The sequence below is a fragment of the Citrus clementina genome, unplaced genomic scaffold, assembly GCF_000493195.1.
Source record: "Citrus clementina cultivar Clemenules unplaced genomic scaffold, Citrus_clementina_v1.0 scaffold_1, whole genome shotgun sequence".
NCBI classification, from domain to species: domain Eukaryota; kingdom Viridiplantae; phylum Streptophyta; class Magnoliopsida; order Sapindales; family Rutaceae; genus Citrus; species Citrus x clementina.
Genome location: NW_006263303.1, coordinates 23,974,260 through 23,998,550, shown reverse-complemented (window position 1 = coordinate 23,998,550; position 24,291 = coordinate 23,974,260). Strand labels below are relative to the sequence as shown.

Sequence of the window (24,291 nt, the reverse complement as noted above, 5' to 3'; positions counted from 1 at the left end):
CACTATCTACTTGCACTTACTTTTTTTTTTGTTCCCGAAGAATAATAGAATGGCTTAGTAAGTTTAATTCCCCAATCCCAAAGCCCAATTATAGACTTTCTCTGTGTTACAAAAAGTCTGCAATCCACATGGATTTTATTCTCAAATTATATTTGAAAATCAATTATTTGATGATTGTGAGTGTATTCAGTCCAAAAATAATATATGTTTACTTAAAATAATTTGACAACTCAAAAATAATTGAGTAATTTTTTTTTAAATAAACGATTGTTTGAAAATTCATTAACCACAATCTTAAATATGCATTTAATTTTTAGAATAACGGTTTCACATACATGTCCAGTTCACTTCTTAAATCAAATAAATAAATCCAACGAAAGTTGTAGAATAAACCAGATAGATGTCGCAAAATAATAAGCACAATTATGCAAATGATGAGGAAATTAAACTTGAGAATATGAAAATGCATGTGATACAATATTTTGCTAAGTTATTATGACGAAAACAATAAGCTACAGATTAAAATTAAGGCAAATGCATCAGTCCACACAAATTAGCCACATTGGCACAGTTTTTATTATTAAACATTAAATATTATATGATGACGATTCCTTGCAATACTACAATATTTCAAAAATCATAATCTGAGTCTTAGATAAATAGAAGAATACACTCACACTCACAGCAGCAACCACTCACATAAGCATGTATTACATGATAACACTAATAATAATTACTCAAACTCAAAGCATATCAATAGTAGCATTGCCGCCACAATCTGATGCAGTATATGATCGATGAACTCATCAATGAATTCGCTAGAAGCAAGATATATATACTCCATCTGTCCATGGTAACAAAAAATATAACGGAAATTACTATACTAACATTAATACCTAATCATTATATGATTCTAACTATATATTTAACTAGAAAAAGATTTACTGACATACTGCATTTATTTATTTATTTAACATACTCAAATTACAGGGAAAAGGGAATTTTTTTGGTGAAATTTTATTTGAATTATATATAATTAAATTGTCTGTCAAATTAAAAATGAGAAAATATTTTTTCTTAAAAGTAAATAGAAAGTAATCCAAATACGCAGTGGCAGACCTGTTTACTTATTTCATAGATGTGCATGACTGCTCCCTACTTGAGTCCTCTTCTTCAGTAGATTTGCTCGACATATTCAGGAGACAGAGATGAGAGATCCTCTTTTCGATAATAAAACCATTTCCCGGCCTCCACAAAACTGACATGGACATCTGGTATATGCCCAGTAACCTTCCCCCAGTTCTCGTCTTTTGTCATGTAATAAACTTGTTTAACCATACCAGCAAATTTGAGTAGCTTAAGGTTTTTAAGATGTTCAATTCCAATAGGAATCTCCATCAACAATGGGCAAGGCCCAATCCGCAGTTCTCTAATATCAGGCACCGCACCTTTCTCTATTATAACCGATTTCACCGCGATGAAGTCCCAGAGAAGCAACTTTTGGAGTTTTGGAAACCAACCTGCTTCAAAGTGAAAAAGCTCGTAGTCGTATGTCCCTGTGAGTAAAATTTCCAACAAATTGGGCGAGGCTTGAAGGACTCTGATTGGCTCCTCAGCCAATCCCGACAGTTCCAAACCCAATCTGATTAGATTTTTAAGTTTAAAAATCCAATCCGGCAGTTTCTTCATATTCCCCGTCAAGTAGAGACGCTGCAGATATTGAGGAGGACTACTCAAAGACAGCAAGTCAAGTATTTCTTCTTTGCTTGTCATTTCGACCGTTAAAGACTCTAGGTTTTTCAAATTTGCAATCAAACCACACAGATCCTTGCCATTTCCATTTTGGGGCCTAATGCTCAACTTTCTTAACTGCCTTAGCTTCATAAGCTCTTTGAGCGCTTCAGAGTAGGGATGGCAAAGTCCTCCACGGGTTTGGAGCCCCACCCCAAATGGGAAAAATTTTGCACAATTTTTGGGGAATGGGGTGGGGAGTGGGGGAAAATAATCCCCAAATTCTTAATGGGGTGGAGTTTGGTTTTGTACTCCCCACCCCACCCCCACCTCAATCCCCATTATATATAAATATGTTTTTAATTCTTATTAAATAATTTTTATTTTATCAATTATAATGTTAATTAATAATTTTTTTTAATTTTTATGCAATATAAACAAGATATTAATGAAAGAAAATCCTATAATATTTTTCAACTCTGAAACATTGTTATATTTTCTTTTATCTTTTAAGGTGCTACACTCTTTAAATATTTTTCACTTTTAATATCATTTTAAGATATTGTTTCAAACTTTTAGATATTTTTTAAAAAGAATTTAAATACTTTATAATATGATGATGATTTTATTTAATTTTTAACTTACTAAAATAATATATTTATACATATTATAAAATAGATAAATGGGAAATGGGGTGGGGATGGGGAAATCATTCCCCACGTGGAGATTCTCCATCCCCACCCCACTAAATTTATTGAGAAATAAGATGGGGAATGGAGGTAAAAATTTCTAATAGGGTGGGGAATGGGGCAGGCCTCCCCACCCCCACCCCACCCCACTGCCATCCCTACTTCAGAGTCAGCTTCTATAATACACAACTTCTGCAGATTCGTTAGAGACCCAAAGCCCTCGTGTAATTTCGCTGCTGCTTCTCCTGCTACTGCAAAACCTGCGGTATAATTGTACTGATACACCATTAGATAACGTAACCTTTTAAGATTCCTGATCTCTACTGGAAGTTCTCTCACCAAAGTATTTTTCATATTCAAAGTCTCTAAACTGAGAAGATTTCCAATGGACTTGGGAATTATTTCTACTTTTGTATTTCTCAAACTCAAGTAGTGTAAATTGAGTAAGTTTCCCACTCCTTCAGGAAGGTAAACTATAGGAGCATCTTCCAGATCTAGTACTTTCATGAGCTTGAAATTGGCAATACTTGCATTCATGAAAGAGTCGGGCAGCTTATCTATATTGAACAGAAAAACAGAACGGACCTTCGAGTCCTTGATGCTCACTAAAGCACCATCATCAATACTTCTCTGCATAGTAATGCGTCGAGTTTTACTGCAGCGACTCAAGTCCTCTCCGTTCAGCACACGACCAAAGCCGAATTCTTCAGTTTTGCTGATGATGATCTCGTGCATAAGATCATGAACTTGGCAGATTCTAGCTCGTCCAGAAATATCTCTCTCTGAAACTTGAACCAAGCTTCTGTCAACGAGCTCATTCAAGTATTCTTCTGCAACCTGTTCAGATGTGGGGCGTTTGCTGTACTGGACAAAGCCCTCAGCTATCCACAAACGGATGAGTCTAGCACAGTTGATTTTGCAGCTCTCTGAAAATAAGCCAAAGTACAGAAGACATGATTTGAGATGGTGAGGAAGATCATAATACCCTTCAGATAAAACTCGGTTGCAATCTTTTAGATGGGGATCGCTTCCTAACATTAAGCCCAACCTATCAAACAATTTCTTCCATTCAGATACAACCCTGTTCTTGGTTGAAAGAAGTCCACCTACTGCCACAATAGCAAGAGGCAAACCTCCACATTTTGCAAGGATGTCCTGGGACAACTCCCTCAACTCTGAAGGACAAGAGCCTCCGGAGCTTGGTCCGAACACCTTTCTACAAAAAAGTTTCCACGCTTCATTCGGATGCAAAGTTTCAAGCTCATGGACCTGAACAGGGGAAGATGATTTGCAAAACTTAGCTACATTCATGTGCCGTGTTGTGACAATTATCCTGCTGCTTTTCTTGTTATCGAGTAAAGCATGCTCCACGTCTCCCAAAAAATCAATCTTCCAAACATCGTCGAACACAACCACGTAATTCTTGTCCTTCAAGTGGCCCCTCAGCGTGGTGATCAGCTCCATCTCTTCCATTTTGTGTATCTCGACTGGAGTAGGCTGCCCTGAGAAACTGTGAAACTCCTTTATAACTGTCCTCAACAAATCATTTTTGTTGTATTCTTTCCCAACGGTGACCCAAGCCCGGCTACTGAAGTGAGTTTTTAAACCTTCATTGTTAAAAAGTTTTCCGGCAAGAGTGGTCTTACCTAGTCCTCCTTCACCCACCACAGCAACCACTGAACGTTCGGATCTTCCGTTCACCATCAAATCAATCAATTTATCTTTAATGGATTCGATGCCCACAACTTCATCATCTTCAACGAAAAAGGAACCAACTCGAGAGTCATGTGGGATAACATTTCTGGTTCCACTGCTCGATGGTTCATCAATAGATCTGAATCGATATCTTTCTCCCCTTCCCTTTATATCAGCAAGCGCTGATTTGATATCTTGAATCTCAGTAGCAACTCCACGCCGCAGCTTCAGCTTCTTTATGAAACGACTGATTCTATGGAGAACACCAACGAGACCACTCCCGGGAGGGAGCTTTGCCACCATGAGTGTGTACTCGTCGATCACATCTTCAATGCGATAAGCTTCATCCCTCAGTTGTTTCACCCAAGTTCTGACACTTTCCTCACCGCCTCCTTCTAACTCTTCGACTGCTGCCCTTGCATCCGCGTCCTTGAGGAAAGATCTGAGACTCTCCAGTTCGCTTTTGATACTTTGAACTTCTTTTCTAACACCTCCCCACAATCTGATTTCTTCGACAAGCAAAGGACCCAAGGTCTCTAGAGCAAAGTTCACCACAGCCTCCGCCATATCACGCCAGCAGGTCTAATTTACAAAGCAGATCGATGCTTCTGCATAGACTGTTTGAACATTGGTTTAAGAATGCAGAATTTTCAACTTGCAAGTTGATTGTTTATATTTTATTCTTCGTACTTACTATAAAGTTAATTTTGAAGCAAAGTGGAATTTGTCGGCATTTGAGCTTTTTTCAGTTTATTTTAATATTTATTTTATTGCAAGTTGATTTGTTTGTTTTTGCAGCCGTGTATATCTGGAGTAGCTTAATGAGTGGCGAGCTTTCATTGGGGAAGCTCTGCTGTGGTGCCCAGCGCCCTCTTAAACTTATTGTTGTGGCAGCCCAGTGCTCTGCCGTTTTCATTAATCAGTGGGATACCTTTCCATATTTTTTATCATTATTCTAAAGAGCCGTTCGATGAAAAGTTGGTAAATCTAACGATTGAAATTAGTCATTGAATAAGTGAGGTAGGCACTAGCACTCTCTTCAGAGTTAGCAACCTCATCTGATTTGAAGAGAGTGCTCTGCCATTTTAGATCCTCACGTTAAAAGTTAAAACCCTTGTCCAAGGAAAAAAAAAAAAAAAGAACAGAACTCTATTCACGTGCTCTTTTTTAAACTTATTGTGGGCCCATATTTTATTGGTTAATTAAATCATTTATGTCTTCCTTCTCTTCTCTCAGTTCAAATAACAGAACTCAATTAGAAAACAACAAAAAGTGTTCAACTTTTTTTTGGTCCCTTATTGGGTCCGAGATTGCACAAAAAGTCATCAAAACTTTTTGCAATTTCCGTTTCTCTTCCCGGAGACCAGAGAAGACTTGTCTTTTGTGATAATTTATGGCCAAAGAGCCCTAAACGCAAAAAAAAAACAAACAAACGAGAACAAAAACAAAAAAGCCACAAAAAGAGCAAAAAATAAAGAAAACCAAACCTTGATAAATGTTGGGCGCAGGTCTATAGAATCAAGAGTAAGAAAGCTCAAAAGACCAAGAGCACGAAACTCTCTAACCACACAGTAAGCTACACAAACAAATTGATACACCTTTCCTTTAAATTACTTCCAAGGACTAGGAGAGTTCTGCGACTAACTGTATTCTTCCGAAATTAATTTTCTCGTTGACAACTAATTCCCATTATCATATCCAACACCATCTCATCATTTGTGGTTATGCATTATAATAAATCAGTTAAAATGAAGGAGCTCGAACTCAACTCTATTTTGATTATATGAATAGAATTACTCGAGTTTTTGTGATAGTCGTGATATAATTTCATGATCAAAGGAGTCAGCCATTCCTCTAAAGAAAAAAGAAAGTAATGTGAATCTCTACTTAACCATTCACATGGAGGATTGTTTTTGGAATCTGAAATGAAACTCAGATATTATTTACTATCATCTACTTCAACCAAGACGAGATCAATTGAATTTACAATCTAGAGGCAATCAGTACACACAAAGCTTCCTGGCTAAGTTACAAATGCGATAATTATATAAAATGAAAACGATTCCTTCCGAACTCCTATGGTTGAGTATTTTATAAATTCAACATAACATATGTATTTTGTTACATTAATATATGATACTTATAATGTTCTTTTTGGTATTTTAGGTTTATATTCTTATTAATTACAAAAGTCAATTAAGAATTGTTTAATCATTTGAATTAAAATTAATGTATTTAACAAAATTCAAAATCCATTATAAGAACAGTAAATATAAATATAAAAAGATGGATCTGTTATAAAACGCACTCACCTAACAATATTATTATGTTAAAATTCTCATTCAAAGGAAAAGTTGAATAGGCACATATAACCAAAAAAAAAAGATAAATTAAAAAAATAATAAAAGAATAATCTATATAATAGGAAATAAATTCATTTAAATGGGGTAATAATAAGAGAGAATATTAAAGTTATATTTAGATGTTTTACCATTTAGATAAAAGTTAAAATATTTAACTTTTTTAATTCAGACGTAAGCATCTTATAACCAGACATAAGTGATAGAAAACTAATAAATTAAAAACAATAAATGTCTGAAAATAAGTAAAATTTAGACTTTAAACAAAAAACAAACAACTCCTTAGTACGTGTTTGAGATTGTCCTATTTATCAATTGTACTGGATCCTACTTCCAAATTATATGTGATAATCAATTACTTGATGATTGCTAGTGTATCGAATCTAAAACTAAGGACAATTCTTATCAAGTGCACATGTTTGATTAAAATAATTTGAAAACTCAAACATAATTAAGGCATGCATCATTCCGCATAAGTTAACATACAGCAGAGGTAATCACATTGGGACACAATTTTTTTTTTAAAATTAAAACCTGATTACGATATGATGACAATAGAATTACAACAATTCTAAAATTATTGTCTTAGATATACAAAGATTACACTAACTCACAGCAGCAACTACTCACATAAGCATATATTACATAATAACACTGATAAAAGTATATTAATTGTAGCATTACTATAATTTGCAAGTCTTAATTGACCGATGGAGGAGTATCTTCCTTGCGGTGAATGCATTGATGAGTTCATCGATCTTGCATGTTAACCTAAATTTAGTTCTATCAACAGGAAACAGATCGAGTTCTTTGCAAATAGGAGATTGACAGCACCATGCAACACACCAACAGATTGCTGAAATTCTTAATTTTTAAGACAAACACAAATGAAAGCAAACCAAAACTTTTTACCTACACTGCGGTACCTATATATGCTTAACTAGCTAGAATTCACGACTAAAGACAAAAAGTCGCTCAATGTTCCACGAAAGCATAATAGCACCGCGTTCTCCCTTAAAGCAGCTGGTGACTAAATCCTAACCTCATCCTTGGCGGCTGTGCTGGTCTCAAAGTTCCCTCACAGTCACGTCCCTCCATAGGATACAAAAATCCGTTTAAGGTTCTTCCTGGTCGCACTGCTTTATCATAACTCCCAGCATTTTCTCTTTGGAATCCTGCTACTTCCGTGTTATATCCTTCATATGGAATTGGTGATTCGGGAACAACATAGCCCACGTCGTCAGCAACTGTTCTAAGCGTCGTGTTGGGAGTATTAAAGCAGCCATTATGGAACGTGGCATTACTCATCAAAGCTTGTCTCTAATATCCTGGACCATCAGTCATATTTCTGGTAAAGCTTGGAACAGAGTAACCCAACCAGCTACTATCAAAACTTCACACGCAATGGAAATTCATTCATATCAGTAGCTGACCTTGCATTAGTATATCTCCAGTCAAATGGATCCGTTTCAAGCTTGGGCGCTTCGATTGGAATCTCTTGAACAGCCTTAGGTCTTTTGATAGCAAATCCACCATAACTCATTCATTTAGACCTCTTGAGAGCACGATAGAATCCAAATTTGAAGGTACTGCACTATCCCAAGGGAAAATAGTCATCGCATTGCGAACCAGCTCCTTTCTTGTTGTTGTGACCTGGGTCGTCTTTTTTTCTAAATTGGACACAGTCCAGTCTTGACAAAGAGTGTTTGCTAGCGAGTTCCTCGATATGCCATTTGCAAAATGGAGCTGTTGTTTTGTGGCTTACATGAATTTCACCATCAGGCCTTAACATACTACTTGCATTTCTTAAGAAACCTTCCACAAGGCTCATATTCATTCTGTGATAATTACCAGAAGAAAGATCATGGAACTAGTGTAGGAGCCAACTTTTTAAGTATTAAGGAAGCTCATGTAAGCAGCATGATCAGCAAAGCAGAGGATTCCAGTACGTGCAGTGTACATATATGATGATGTGGAAGCCAGCTGGCATTCGATAGTTATATAGTAGCTAAAGCATGCGCTAATTAGTTTGTTATAATTAGTTATAGTCAATAGTTAAATTGTAGTCAGTTAGAATATTCTAGTCCGTGCATTTGCTCTGTATAAATACCAGACTTGAGCACATTTTGTGCATGTTGAATGAAATGTGATTAACTAGAAACTTCTCAGATCTAGTTTTAATTCTCTTTCAAGATTCTTAAAGTTTCTTTCATTTTCTCAGCATCCAATCATTAATTTTCACTTTAAGAATTGGTGAAGTGGAAATATCACTGCAAACTCCTGAACACTACATGCATCTTGAATTATTAAGAAATATGGATCACTTTATATGTCAAGTTCCCTCGTATTATAACCATTTTTAACTGCACTATATTGTCAAGGATCCACCAAAAAGCAAAGAAAAGAAGAAAGAAGACAAAAGAGGAAGAAGAAAAAAGGAAAGAAAATGAAGAAAAATGGGTGCCGACATTGACATTTTGATTTGGTGATTGCCGACCATGGACAAAATGAAATGGAGATGGTTGAGTTAGGTGGCTGTCAAACTTAACTTATGGAATTTGTTAGCCAACAATTGGCTATATAAAGGGAGTCATGTAAATGAGTTTTGCATCCATTTTGAGTGCATCTGAGAACTTATAAAAGAGAGAAAAATAAGTTTATCTTTATAAGCATTTGTTTTCAATATTTATTACTCTAGTGTAATTAGTGAGTGAGAGATTGGGTATATTGGAGTTCTGGGTAGTGAGCCAAAAGATTACAATACTTGTAATCCTCATATCACTAATATAATATTTTCCTTCTGTCTTCGCCCATGGACGTAGGCTAAAAGCCGAACCACGTAATTTCTTGGTATCCACTTTGTGCTTGTTCTTTATTTTCTTCCAATTTTATTTTAGTTGCGGTCCTACGTCACCCATCAATTTCCTAACATATATTGACACATATGTCCAATGGACTCACCAGGCAGCTCACGAATAACTTCGTCATCTTCTTCCTTTCCATGAAAGCAGGCAATGGGAAAGTTGAAGTCTTGAAGATTATTCTATCGAACTTCCGCTTGCTAAATTGAGGATGTTCCTTCATTTCAGTTGCATCAACTCCATGGAGAATGGATGCTCCTAGCTTCTTTAGGGTGTCCAAGTTTGACCGTGCCTCCTTGAATTTATGAATCACAATTTCTAGTCCATCCAAATATACAATTTATGTTCACTTCGAAATAAGCAAGATACGCCAACAAAATAATAATAATAATAATAATAATAATAATAATTTAGTTTTTTATTTTTTTTCTATGTTGTTCACAAAATTACCATGCAGAATTTATAGAACTAGCTACCACTGTTATTTTTAACAAAACACCACAACCTAATTTACAAGTTTATCGTTCAAGCTCACGGTCATTTTTCCCAACTTCTTCCCCACTCCATCTCATTTTAGAAATCTATTTTTGGTCTCAAGTAAACTAATTATAAAAAAGCCAAGTTGTGAAGTATGGCACTCATGGAGTATTGTAGTCACAGTTGAGTATGGCACTCATGGAGTATTGTAGTCACAATTTTGAAGTTTGACAATTTTTATTTTTAAATAAACATAATTCACAAAATATTTTTAAAACCTAAAAAATGTGAACTTATTGTTATGGTTTAATTCAATAGCTTTACTTCAAGATTCTTTTTTTTTTTTAACTTAAAAAAATTAGTCTAACCACCAGCTTGAAAAAAGTAGCTTCGCCCCTAAATACATGTAACTTTGAAATGATGTCCACCTTATAAAGAAGACCGAGCTGTTATATTTAACTTTTGTACTAATTCCGACTCTTATTTAATAGTTCCAGTTTTGAAGTAAAACAGTTCAAATTGAAGATAAAAATTTGTAAACAGGGTCATTTTGGCCTCCCATCATATGAAATCCAATTATTAAAAAAAAAGAGGCATTAATAATATGTTTTCCTGGTTTTTCTGGTTATTTTACTATTTTCCTGTAAAATTGATCATTTCTTTACAGTTACACATCAAATTAAGTGACAATTTAACATCAAATTGAGGATAAAGATCTATAAACAAGGTAATTTTTGCCACATCATATGGTAAAATGAAAATTTAAAGAAAAAAAAGATGTAAGAGAAGAGAAAGAGATTAGAGAAATGAATGAATTACCATAAGAATTAAGAGAAGAAGCCCAGATGTTAGAAGCAGAGCCAAATTTCTGCGATAAAACAAAATAAAACGAGAAATCTCTTTTACCCACCAACAGTCTTTGATGCATTGATGAATAATGCATTGTCCATTTATCTTCTTCTTCATCTTTTTCTGTAAAACTCATTTCTCTTTTCTCTTCTTCTCCAACAGCCATACGTTTGAATACAGACAGGGGCGGATGTAGTGTAGGACTAGTGGGGGCTTGAGCCCCCACTGAAAAAAAAAAAACCTTTTTTGTTTAAAAGAAAAATTAATAAATTTTTAAATAATCTCTATCAAACTATCAAAAAGTTCCGTTCTTTCAGTTTCTATAACCACAATAAAGTTCTTTCAGTTTTTATAACCACAATAAAGAGAACATTTTCAGCAATGAAATTTGTGAAGAATGAACTTCAGAATCGAATGAGAGATGAATGGATGAATAATAATTTTATTGTTTATGTAGAAAAATATGTATTTAATAATGTTGATAATAAGTCAATTGCACAACGTTTTCATAATATAAAATCGCATAGAGAACAATTGTAAATGTGTTATAAAAAAATTTATATATTCAAATTTCAGTTTTTACATTTTGTTGTTATTTAATTCAGCCCCCGGTAAATTATTTTTCTAGATCCGCCACTGCATACAGAGGGAGTTTAACACAAATATACATTTCATCTCATACTTTAAAAAAATTAAAAAAAGAAACTAAGAAAAATGATATCTCATAACTATTGTATGTTCGTAACAATTTTTTTTTATTAGTAACAAATTTTTGCAAATAGTCTTAACATTTTTTGTTGCATTTCTCAATTTTTCTTGTTAGATTTACGAATTTGTGTTTTATAATGCAAATTACAAAATTAAAAAGTGTAACAAATAAGTTGAAAATCATATTCTCTCAAAAAAAAAATTGAAAATTATAACGAACAATTTGTAAGTCTTTGTAACATAATCAAATAAATTATGTGGCCTGTAAACTGTAATATTGACACAAGATTGAAGGGTCGGTGTGTTGAATACAGAGGGAGTTTTAACACTCAACGGTGAGATTAAAGTGCTGAAAAGTTTGCTGTACGTTTGCATGGGAAATGATCAATATAGAAGAAAATGCTTCACTTCACTTGACCCACAAATATACAATGACATAATTAACCTTACTGTTTGATCAAATTAATAAATTATCTTCATGACTTTTAATGCAGGAAAAGTTTGGAACGATGTTTTGGGAACAATGATAAAGAGATTGAAATTATTGGAGGGTCGTGTTGTCATGTCCAAGGGAACGGCACGGCCCGGCCCGGCCCATGTATGTGTGGTCGTTTGTGTTTTTGTTTTTTCATTTGTTTACGTAAGGATTTGTGTTTTCTTATTTGTTAGTTTCCTTAATTAAGTTTCCTTTTCAAATTCAAATCAAATACCATCTGTATTTTTTCTGAAATTCTTCCAACCAAGATGGGTTTTTATTGATGAGCAGCGGTTACAATTTCTTTTAATGGCCTTTTTTAAAATTTACTTAAATCTGTTTTAATAATCATGTTTTAAGTCGGACAATATACAATTGGGAGCTGGCTAAGTTACGGATTCTGTAACATACAGATCCAACTTAGCCAGCTCCTGATTGGTTAGCTAGCTACCAAACAAAAACAATTGCATGCTTTTTCTCCATATGCAGGACAGGTGTGGTGCATGCATTGGGTGCGTTTCTGTACAATTGTGATATAATGGAGTTAAAAAGTAAGCATCTTATCATTTAAGGCCCACAATTTTCTTGACTAATAATTAATAAAGGGGCAGGTTAGGACTATAATAAGGACTATGTCCATTGAATATCATAAAGTTGAAGGAAAAGATGTATAAAAATTGTTTTTATTGTGAAGAGACTCAACATTGTTTCGGCTCTCGTGTATTTATGACATGAAAAAATAAAGAAAAAGAAATTTCTAGCAATCTTTCTCTTTGATTCACGCAAAAACAAACACTTTGATCTAACATATAGATTATAAGGAGTGAGCCTCCGCAGGACCATTTATTGAGCAACTTAAAGCAATTTCAAAAGCAAAATTACTAATTCAATCGCAATCATCTGTAATTTTCTAACTTTAGAGTCACCAATACTTTTTTTTTTTTTTAAATAAAATTTCTCTTTTATTTGATTGTAAATTTAGAGTGACCTATGCTTTTTTTATATAGTTTCTTTGTATTCTTTACCTTTTAACCCTAACTACTGCGGTATTGCCACTATTTTTTCCCCAAGAATAGTAGCATGGCTTAGTAAGTTTAATTCCCCAGTCCCAGAACCCAATTATAGACTTTCTCTGCTGCAATCCACATGGATTTTATTCTCAAATTATATTTGAAAATCAATTATTTGATGATTGTGAGTGTATCTAGTTCAAAAATTATATATGTTTACTTAAAATAAATTGTCAACTCAAATATGATTGAGTAATTTTTTTTTTTAAATAAGTGATTGTTTGAAAATTCATTAACCGCAATCTTAAATATGCATTTAATTTTTAGAATAATGGTTTCACATACTTCTTAAATAAAATAAAATAAATAAATTCAATGAAAGTTGCAGACTAATTCAGATAGATGTCACAAAATAATAAGCACAATTATGCAAATGAAGAGTAAATTAAACTTGACAATATGGAAATGCATGTGATACAAATTTTTGCTAAATTGTTATGTGAAAACAATAAGCTACAGACTACAATTAAGGCAAATGCATCATTCCACACAAATTAACCATATACCAATGGTAACCACATTGGCACACAGTTTTTATTATTAAACACTGAATATTATATGATGACAATTCCTTACAATAGTAATACAACATTTCTAAAATCATAATCTCAGTCTTAGATATTAATTAACACTGATAATAATTACCGAAACTCAAAGCATATCAATAGCAGCATTACCGCCACAATCTGATCCAGTATAGGTTTGATGAACTCATCAATGAATTCGCTAGAAGGAAGATATATATACTCCATCTGTTCATGGTAACAAAAAATATAACGGAAATTACTATACTAACATTAATACCTAATCATTATATGATTCTAACTATATATTTGACTAGAAAAAGATTTACTGACCTACTGCATTTGTTTATTTATTTATTAAACGTACTCAAATTACAGGGAAAAAGGAATTTTCTTGGTGAATTTTTATTTGAATTATATATAATTAAATTGTCTGTCAAATTAAAAATGAGAAAATATTTTTTCTTAAAAGTAATTAGAAAATAATCCAAATACGCAGGAGAGTGGCAGACCTGTTTACTTATTTCATAGATGTGCATGACTGCTCCGGACTCGAGTCCTCTTCTTCAGCAGATTTGCTCGACATATTCAGGAGACAGAGATGAGAGATCCTCTTTTCGATAATAAAACAATTTCTCGGCTTTCACAAAAGTGACAAGGACATCTGGTATATGCTCAGTAACCTTCCCCCAGTTCTCGTCTTTTGTCATGTAATAAACTTGTTTAACCATACGAGCAAATCTGAGTAGCTTAAGGTTTTTAAGATGTTCAATTCCAATAGGAATCTCCATCAACAATGGGCAAGGCCCAATCCACATTTCTCTAATATCAGGCATCGCACCTTTCTCTATTATAACCGATTTCACAGCGACGAAGTCAAAGAGATTCAATATTTGGAGTTTTGGAAACCAACCTGCTTCAAAGTGAAAAAGCTCGTAGTTGTATGTCCCTATGAGTAAAAGATCCAATAAATTAGGCAAGGCTTGAAGGACTCTGATTGGCTCCTCAGTCAATCCCGACAAGTCCAAACCCAATCTGATTACATTTTTTAGTTTAAAAATCCAATCCGGCAGTTTGTTCATATTCCCTTTCAAGTAGAGACGCTGCAGATATTGAGGAGGATTACTCAAAGATTGCAAGGCAAGTACTTCTTCTTTGCTTTTCATGATTACTGCTAAATTCTCTAGGTTTTCGAAATTTGCAATCAAACCACACAGATCCTTGCCATTTCCATTTGGGGGCCTAATGCTCAACTTTTTTTTTTTTTTTTTATTAATAAAGGGCTCTGAACAGAGCTAAAGCAACACTAAACGGGAGTGTGCAACCCCAGAAACATCATTGTTTAAAATGGTAAGCAAATTTAAAGGAGGGGACTGAAAATAATGCAGACCCACAGGAAAAACTAAACTATAGGTAGCAAGAAAGTCTGCTGCTGCATTTGCTTCTCGATAAATATGATTCATTTGAATCAACCAATCTCGTCCGATTAGCTCTTGGATGGCTGTGATTAGAGAAAGATGCTCATTGATGGTGGGGTTCGAATTAGAGACTAGCTGCAAGATGCACCTGCTGTCCACTTCCACTATCACCCTACGATAACCATGAAGCCAAGCTATGGATAACCCATGAAATAAACCCCACAACTCAGCAGATGTTACTGAGCAACAACCTAAGTTAGCACAATAACTGATCTGCCAAACTCCTCTGTAATCACGAATGAGACCGCCAGCTCCTGCATGGCCTGAAGGCTTCTTGGCACCGTCAGTGTTCAACTTGACCCAAGGCCAGGTAGGAGCACCCCAGCGAATCCATTTTTCGACACGGCTCTTGACAGTGGCAGTAAGGGAAGAATTGCATCGTTGAATTTCAGCTGCCCGTACTTTTATATCTAATGCTATAGCACTACTCTCCCAGTGATCTTTGGTGAAAATAAATCGATTTCTCCAAAACCAGAGCCGCCAAATGGCAACACCAAAGATGACTCGCCAAAGTTTATTACCTACTGAAGTGCTCTGGACTTGCAAGTTCGCAGACATCCAGTCGGCAAGATTAGACTGGAAGAAATATTGGTGATTGTTCCCTCGGAGAAGACGTAGCCAAACAGCTTTCGAATAGGGACAGTCACGGAGCACATGAATTGTATTCTCTAAACCAGCCCCACACCTTTCACAAGATGGTTCAATGTTCAAGCGTCGTGTTGCTAGTTCTGCCCGAGTCTTTAATCTATTGTGCAACACCAGCCAAATAAAAATCTTGATACTCTGCGGGCCCTTCCATGACCAGGCTATCTTCCAGTAAGAGTCCCTTTCCTGCACACGAGATTGATCTAACAAATCATATGCTGATTTCACCGTAAAGTCTCCTTGAGGTGATGCTGCCCAATAAACGTGATCCACACCATTGCAAGCTGACGGGGGGTGGATTGAGGCAATTATCATTATTGCCTGATGGGGTAAGATGTGACTAAACTTTGGCCAATTCCAGGACCCATCTGTGGAAACAAAGTCTGCAACATACAGATCAGAAAGGTCAGGAGTTATCGGTTGTATGGCTAAATCCGCAAGAGTGAGAGATGCCGTTGCCCAACAGTCCCACCAAAATTTAACTTTCAACCCATTACCAATATTCCAGCGAATCCCGAGCCTAGCATAATCCCAAACTCGACCAACAGATTTCCATAAATGCGATCCGTACCGAGTAGGTAAAGTATGAGGGATTTCCGATGGAGGAACTCCATATTTTGTGGAAAGCACCTAGACACACAGTTTGTCAGGCTCAGTGATTAAATGCCAAGCAATCTTCAAAAGCAGTGCTTCATTCATGACATTCAACCTTTTGAACCCGAGACCGCCTGCCATTTTTGGTTGACAAATGTTATGCCAACTAACTAGGCTCATTTTCCGTAATTCATCATTTCCACTCCACAAAAATCGTCTACAAATTTGATCAAGCTTAGTCTTAATACTACCCGGTAAATTGGTAGTTTGCATAGCATAGATAGGGACTGCTTGAAGGACAGATTGGGTAAGAGTGATACGCCCGGCAAGAGAAAGCTGAGAGGCTGCCCAACCAGAAAGCTTTTGGTCCGTCTTATCTAAAATCCCTTGATATGTTTGCTGTGAGACACGACTATGTAGCAAAGGCATGCCCAAATACTTACCCAAGTCCTTCGTTACTGTATACCCCAAAGCTCGCCCTATTCTCGCGGCAACAACATCTGGGATATTTTTAGAGAAATAAACATGTGTCTTAGATTGACTAACCTTTGCGCCCGAGCTCAAGCAAAAATCTCCTAAGACTGAATTAATGCACTGTGCTTGCCCATTGGTAGCTTCGGCAAAAAGGAGAAGATCATCCGCGAAAAAAAGATGGCTTAAGGGGGTACCCAGCCTAGATAAGCGGATAGGCTTCCAATGGTCTTGATGAATTGATTGATAAATCCCATGACTCAATCTTTCAATACAGAGACAAAAATATATGGTGACAAAGGATCACCTTGTCGTACCCCTCTACTGGGAGAGAAATCATCCGTTAATTCACCATGCCATAAGATATTCATACTAACAGAAGTAATGCACTCCATTATTAATTGAATAAGACCAATAGGCAAGGCTAACTCCGTTAATGTTTCATAAATAAAATTCCAGCTCAATCTATCATAAGCTTTTTCCAAGTCAACCTTGATAGCCATGAACCCTTTTTTGCCCATTTTGCGTCGCATGGAATGGATCACTTCCTGAGCAATGATAATGTTTTCTGTGATGTGACGGCCAGGGACAAAACTTGTCTGATGAGGGCCAATTAGGTCAGGGAGTATGGCTTGCAATCTGTTGACGATAATCTTAGTCACTGTTTTATAGAATACGGTGCAAAGGCTGATAGGGCGATACATCTTAAAAGAAGTAGGATGCTCGGACTTTGGGATGAGAACAAGAAGGGTTTTAGTAATTTCACTAGGGACATTGTGGGATTTGAAAATATCCTTTATTCCGGAACAGAAAGAATCACCAACTACTTGCCACTGGGTTTGATAAAAACCGGCAGGGAAACCATCAATTCCAGGTGCCTTGAATGGTCTCATCTGGAATAGTGCCTGACGAATTTCCTCGTTGTCAATCGAGTTATCAAGAATTGACATCCTATTTTGATCAATGCTAGGAAAATACCCTTGCACAGTATACGGGCGATGGAGTTCTTGATCGGACTTGTATAAAGTGGAGAAAAAAGACACAGCATGGGACTTAATGTCATTATTGTCGTACAGCCAAATATCTCTATCATTCTTAATAGCATTGATTCGGTTTCTAGCCCTCCGTGTAATAGTTTTCTGTTGAAAGAAAGAGGTGTTTCGATCTCCATAACTAATCCAATCTTTGCGGGATTTCTGGAACCACACTAATTCCTCTTGGGATAAAGTTTCTTCCAACTTCTGTCTTAGCTTTGCTTCAAGTCGATACAAACTGCGAGTGGGTTTATTCTCTAAGGCCTTTTGAACCCCGCCAATACGAGCTAGCAGCTGCTTTTTTCGTTTGAATATGTTGCCAAAAATCTCTCTATTCCAACTAACCACCTTACTTGTAAAAGTAGAAGCTGCTTGCGAGTAAGGAAGATTCTTGTGCCAACTATCCCGCATAAAGTCACCAAATCGGTGATCAGTCATCCAAGCCGCTAAGAAACGAAAGGGTTTAGCACTCCCCAGACAGCCAAACTGACGTTCAAAACGGACCAATATCGGCCTGTGGTCAGATTCAACTCGTGGTAAATGAGTAACCGAATAGTTATCAAATTTTAGTATCCACTCCTGATTACTCATAGCACGGTCCAACCTCTTCGAAAGGTTCCCGCGAGTCCATGTGTATCTAGGTCCACTGAACTGCAAGTCAACAATATTATTAGCATGAAACCATGAATTAAAGATGGGACAAATACCAGTGCTTAGCGCCGAGCCCCCACGTTTCTCCGCGGCATATAAGATTGAATTGAAATCACCCCCCATAATCCAAGGATCATGCATCGACTTCGCAATGTTACTCAAATGATACCACAGGGCACGACGTCCAGCTGAATTTGGGCTCGCATAGACTGCAGTGACCCAAGATTGGATGACATTATGGACGCTGATTTTTAGGTGAATAAACTGAGAGTGATTGAAAGCGATTTCGACGTCGAAAAAATTCCTCCACAATAACCAAATACCACCGGAAAAACCAGTAGCCTCCACACGATGAGAGCGATCAAAGCCACTTTTTCGGATGAAATCATCTGCTTTCTTACCGCTGATTCTTGGCTCGAGGATTACAACAATTGTAGGGTTATAGCTTTTAACTAATGTAGCAAAAATTCTTCGAAAGGATGGGGAACCCGCCCCTTGAACATTCCAGAATAATACTGATATCGTCATAAACCGCATATAAAAGGGAAGGTGAGCATGAGAGGGTTACGCACAAAGCTCCAGCTCTGCTTCGCCATACACTTCCGGGGTTTCATTGACAAAGGAATTGTCATCATCAGACATGGTGGCATCCGCATTAGTACCGAATGTAGACTGCGGATCACCAGCATGTCCCTCCACTGCTTTTCTATCCCCTTCATCCTTGGCTTCGGAAGACTCATTTGGTTGTGTTGAATGGGGTTGCTGATCAGATTTGGCTGATGTTGGTTTTCTTGGGAAACCTGGTGGGATGCCTACGGTTTCATTGGTTTTTCTGGGAAAGGTTATAGCAGTATGATTTTGGGGGTCTAGTGTTGTGAATGCAAGCGTGGAGTTAGGTTCTCGGGGGAGGCTAGGTAGAATGCTTGAAGGGTTCGGATTGGGGACATTTGAACTGGATGGTAGGATTCTTGTGTTGGTGGGACGTATGCTTGCATGCATGGATGTGGAGGCTGTGATAGACTTTTGTTTCAATACTGAGTGCTGTGATTTAGCCACTTGTTTTCCTTTGGAGAGTTGGTTCTGAGGTTTAAGAGTGTTAGGGTTTTTCAGGGGCAGGTTCTTCCGATTATGGAAGTGATCGGTAATGGATTTAGGTTGTCGTTGTAAGGGTTCAAGGTTGGGGGTAGTTCCAGCAATCTCCACCATATTGTTTGTGTTCAAATCCTCGGCTAAGGCATCAAACCGAGATGTAACTGGTATATTACTTCGCTGGTTCCTCTCTGCAGCAGTAGTGTTCTCCTTTTCCACTACGAACTTGGGTTTTCCTTTACGTGCCACAATCATCCATGGTCCAAACTTTTCACTTTTTTCAGTAGTCATGTCGACAGCACCATCTTTTTCCCCTGCCGAATTAGTTGGTATAATGTTCTCAGAATAACCATTATTGGCCTCATTCATTTTTTGCTTGCTTTGACAGACGATACTATTATGCCCATACTTTCCGCATTGATAACATATGATAGGCAACCCTTCGTACTCAACCTTCTGTATCTTCCCATCAATGTTAAAACGAGATAGCAGAGGCTGAGAAAGAGAGATGCGGACTGCAATTCTTGCAAACTTTCCCCTCTCCCGCAATGCAGTATGGTAGTCGATCTTGATAACGTTCCCCACAAGTTGACCAATCTTCCGCAAAATCCTCTTATCATATAAGTGAAAAGCCATGCCGGGTAACCTAATCCAAACAATGGCAGAGTCAAGATCAGTAGTGGTGCTGTCAAACTGAGGTGTCCACGGCTGCACTGTTAAATAATGCCCAAAGATAACCCATGGCCCTTCGGTTAATGCATATACAGCATCCTCTGGTGATTTAAGGCGAATTAGAAAGTAGTTGTTTTCAAGATCAATCACCGAAAAGTCATGAATCTGATGCCACATAACTTTCAACCTATTACACAAAACTTTATACCCAATGTTTCTCCCCAGCAGCTTAACCACTACAGAGTTCTGCCAAGGTTTAATCAATTTATCTTGGATTCGTTTTGAGAATTTGATAGTGGGCATGGTGCCATCATCTCCTATGGTGACATCTCCAGGTTCCAGGTCCCATTCTTCTTCCATCTCAGCATCTTCAGAGCTTCTGTATTGTTCTGGGTGCACAAGCGCATCCTTGAAGGAGAGGGGGCTTGGACTATCTGCGTCTACTTCATGGCTGCGAAATCTAGCCTTTTTGGTTGAACGATCTGCGGCTAACGGCGGTGGAATTGTTTTCAGTAAACTAGGGTTTTCGTAAGGTTTCAGGGTTTCAGAGCTCTCCGACATTCTCTAAAGTTTTTAAAGTCCTAATGCTCAACTTTCTTAACTGCCTTAGCTTCATAAGCTCTTTGAGCGCTTCAGAGTCAGCTTCTATAATACACAACTTCTGCAGATTCGTTAGAGACCCAAAGCCCTCGTGTAATTTCGCTGCTGCAAAACCTGCGGTATAATTGTACTGATACACCATTAGATAACGCAACCTTTTAAGATTCCTGATCTCTACTGGAAGTTCTCGCACCAAAGTATTTTTCAGATCCAAAGTTTCTAAACCGAGAAGATTTCCAATGGACTTGGGAATTATTTTTACTTTTGTATTTTTCACACTCAAGTAGTGCAAATTGAATAAGTTCCCCACTCCTTCAGGAAGGTAATCTACAGGAGCATCTTCCAGATCTAGTACTTTCTGTTTGGGAGAGATACTGTTTGGGATAAATACGTCGACGAGACCAGGAATGACGAGCAGATATCTGGTGGCGGAGTTCTGCGAACCGGGGTGTTCCGTAAAAGCCTGGTGCGCGGAAGAACAGGAGCAGAGATATCCTGCTCGTCCACGATGTTGTCATCCGCAAGGCCAATTCCCTATAAAAGGCATAAGGCCATTCCGGCTAGAGGTCAAGAGGCGAGGAGACCCGGTCGACGGCAGTTGGCAGGACGTGCTCCCCAGCACGAGAATCTAGGCACAACAGACACGCTTCCCCCAGAACCGTGGCGTAACACGCAAGATCTCACAGAACCATGACAGCCACGCTTTCCCCAGAACCGTGGCGTAACACGCAAAGTCTCACAGAGCCATGACAGCCACGCTTTCCCCTGAACCGTGGCGTAACACGCTAGATCCCACGTTTGCCCATAACGCGGCAGTTGAGGTCCCATACCGTGGAAGAAAGAGAGAAAGACGGAGATTCAGAGGAAGCCTATAAAAAAAGGCATCCAACGAAGGTAAAAGGGTTGGCATTTTTGAGATAGAGAAAAAAACCACGAAAAAGCCCTAAGACCTGTGGCAAGCGTTCCCTGAACCTTCATTTCTGACTTGAGCGTCGGAGGGTTTGCGCCGGGGGAACAACCGGCGTGCTCTGACTTATCTGTTTGTGCAGGGACATCTGGAGAAGAAGCATTACTAGGAGACCTCCTGGTCTTGGTGAAGTTGATCGAGCAGAGATCCTGGTCGTGGAACGAGGAGAACAGGAATCTCGCATCAACACTTTCATGAGCTTGAAATTGGCAATACTTAAAGCTTCTGTCGATAGCAAGAAGAGGGGTGGAGTAAGCGAAAGGCAATGGAGATAGGAGGAAGTAGCGCACAAGAAAGCACCATCATCAATACTTCTCTGCATAGTAATGCGTCGAGTTTTACTGCAGCGACTCAAGTCCTCTCCGTTCAGCACACGACCAAAGCCGAATTCTTCAGTTTTTCTGATGATGATCTCGTGCATAAGATCATGAACTTGGCAGATTCTAGCTCGTCCAGAAATATCTCTCTCTGAAACTTGAACCAAGCTTCTGTCAACGAGCTCATTCAAGTATTCTTCTGCAACCTGTTCAGATGTGGGGCGTTTGCTGTACTGGACAAAGCCCTCAGCTATCCACAAACGGATGAGTCTAGCACAGTTGATTTTGCAGCTCTCTGGAAATAAGCCAAAGTACAGAAGACATGATTTGAGATGGTGAGGAAGATCATAATACCCTTCAGATAAAACTCGGTTGCAATCTTTTAGATGGGGATCGCTTCCTAACATTGAGCCCAACCTATCAAACAATTTCTTCCATTCAGATACAACCCTGTTCTTGGTTGAAAGAAGTCCACCTACTGCCACAATAGCAAGAGGCAAACCTCCACATTTTGCAAGGATGTCCTGGGACAACTCCCTCAACTCTGAAGGGCAAGAGCCTCCGGGGCTTGGTCCGAACGCCTTTCTACAAAAAAGTTTCCACGCTTCATTCGGATGCAAAGTTTCAAGCTCATGGACATGAACAGGGGAAGAAGTTTTGCAAAACTTAGCGACATTCATGTGCCGCGTTGTGACAATTATCCTGCTGCTTTGCTTGTTATCAAGTAAAGCATCCTCCGCGTCTCCCCAGAAATCAATCTTCCAAACATCGTCGAACACAACCATGTAAGTCTTGTCCTTCAGGTGGTCCCTCAGCGCGTTGATCAGCTCCTTCTCTTCCATGTCGTGTGTCTGCACTGGAGTAGGCTGCCCTGAGAAACTGTGAAACTCCTTTATAACTGTCCTCAACAAATCATTTTTGTTGTATTCTTTCCCAACGGTGACCCAAGCCTGGCTACTGAAGTGAGTTTTTAAACCATCATTGTTAAAAAGTTTTCCGGCAAGAGTGGTCTTGCCTAGTCCTCCTTCACCCACCACAGCAACCACTGAACGTTCGGATCTTCCGTTCCCCATCAAATCAATCAATTTATCTTTAATGGATTCGATGCCCACAACTTCATCATCTTCAACGAAAAAGGAACCAACTCGAGAGTCATGTGGGATAACATTTCTGGTTCCACTGCTCGATGGTTCATCAATAGATCTGAATCCATAGCTTTCTCCCCTTCGCTTTATATCAGCAAGCGTTGATTTGATATCTTGAATCTCAGTAGCAACTCCACGCCGCAGCTTCAGCTTCTTTATGGAACGACTGATTCTATGGAGAACACTAACGAGGCCACTCCCATGAGGGAGTTTTGCCACCATGAGTGTGTACTCGTCGATCACATCTTCAATGCGATAAGCTTCATCCCTCAGTTGTTTCACCCAAATTCTGACACTTTCCTCACCGCCTCCTTCTAATTCTTCGACTGCTGCCCTTGCATCCGCTTCTTTGAGGAAAGATCTGAGACTCTCCAGTTCGCTTTTGATGCTTTGAACTTCTTTTCTAACACCTCCCCACAATCTGATTTCTTCGACAAGCAAAGGACCCAAGGTCTCTATAGCAAAGTTCACCGCAGCCTCCGCCATATCACGCCAGCAGGTCTAATTTACAACGCAGATAGATGCTTTTGCAGACAGTGTTTGATTATTGTTTATGTTTGCAGACATGTTTACCCCTGTTTGGACATTGGTTTAGGAATGCAGAATTTTCAATTTGCAAGTTGATTGCTTTTATTTTAGGGAAAAGGACATTCAACCCCCCAACGTTTAGGAAAAGAGATAAAAAACTCCTCAACGTTTCAAAAAGGACTTATAACCCTATTTTCGTTAACAAACACTGTTTGTTTTAACGGTAAATTTATTTTTAATTTTTAATTACTATTATACCCTTATAATAAATTAATTAATATATTAATTTGAGATATATCACAATTAATAATTTTTTAAAAGCTTAAAATTGAGGCACAATTATTTTTTTAAAGTCAATTATTAAATAAAATTACACATATCTTAAACTATAATTTGAAAGCAAACTTTTGTCTTGTAACTGAAATGAACCCTTTAAAATCACATAATTTATGTATTTTTATTTATTTATAGGACTTAGATAGCGTGTTTTTTTTTTTTTTTGTCTGAAATCTGAATGGGTTTGAATTTAACAAAAATTTAATTAGGTTTAAATACATATATCTGAATAACATGTTTATTTTTCTTTTTTCAATATCTAAATATAAGCGTTAAGTTGTTTATTTTTCAAAATTAAAACATCTGAAATATGATATTTTGACAT

General features: G+C 37.5%; 2 protein-coding genes across 2 annotated transcripts; both read right to left on the bottom strand.

Annotated features, from left to right (window-relative positions):
* Positions 1 to 754: 754 nt before the first annotated feature.
* LOC18054380 (disease resistance protein RPM1) lies at positions 755 to 4,848 on the bottom strand. Its single transcript, XM_024178065.1, has 3 exons — positions 2,561 to 4,848; positions 1,120 to 1,898; positions 755 to 844 (listed from the first exon to the last, which is right to left on the bottom strand). The coding sequence occupies exons 1-2, from the start codon at positions 4,680 to 4,682 to the stop codon at positions 1,174 to 1,176; spliced, it is 2,847 nt and encodes a 948-aa protein (XP_024033833.1). The 5' UTR covers positions 4,683 to 4,848; the 3' UTR covers positions 755 to 844; positions 1,120 to 1,173.
* Positions 4,849 to 13,935: 9,087 nt separating this feature from the next.
* On the bottom strand, positions 13,936 to 23,598 carry LOC18054379 (disease resistance protein RPM1). The gene is made up of 4 exons (XM_024178139.1): positions 21,831 to 23,598; positions 20,667 to 21,031; positions 15,650 to 15,655; positions 13,936 to 14,687 (listed from the first exon to the last, which is right to left on the bottom strand). Exons 1-4 carry the CDS (start codon positions 23,586 to 23,588, stop codon positions 14,006 to 14,008), a joined length of 2,811 nt encoding a protein of 936 aa, XP_024033907.1. The 5' UTR covers positions 23,589 to 23,598; the 3' UTR covers positions 13,936 to 14,005.
* Between the last annotated feature and the right edge of the window lie 693 nt (positions 23,599 to 24,291).

Excerpts from the sequence above, each read along its gene's own strand:
- LOC18054380 (XM_024178065.1), bottom strand. The coding sequence starts at position 4,682 with ATGGCGGAGGCTGTGGTGAACTTTGCTCTAGAGACCTTGGGTCCTTTG. Across the intron at positions 1,899-2,560 it reads AGGGATGGCAGTGGGGTGGG|CGCTCAAAGAGCTTATGAAG; the intron begins GTGGGGGTGGGG and ends CCTACTCTGAAG.
- LOC18054379 (XM_024178139.1), bottom strand. The coding sequence starts at position 23,588 with ATGGCGGAGGCTGCGGTGAACTTTGCTATAGAGACCTTGGGTCCTTTG. Across the intron at positions 21,032-21,830 it reads CCAATTTCAAGCTCATGAAA|AAAGTACTAGATCTGGAAGA; the intron begins GTGTTGATGCGA and ends TCTCCCAAACAG.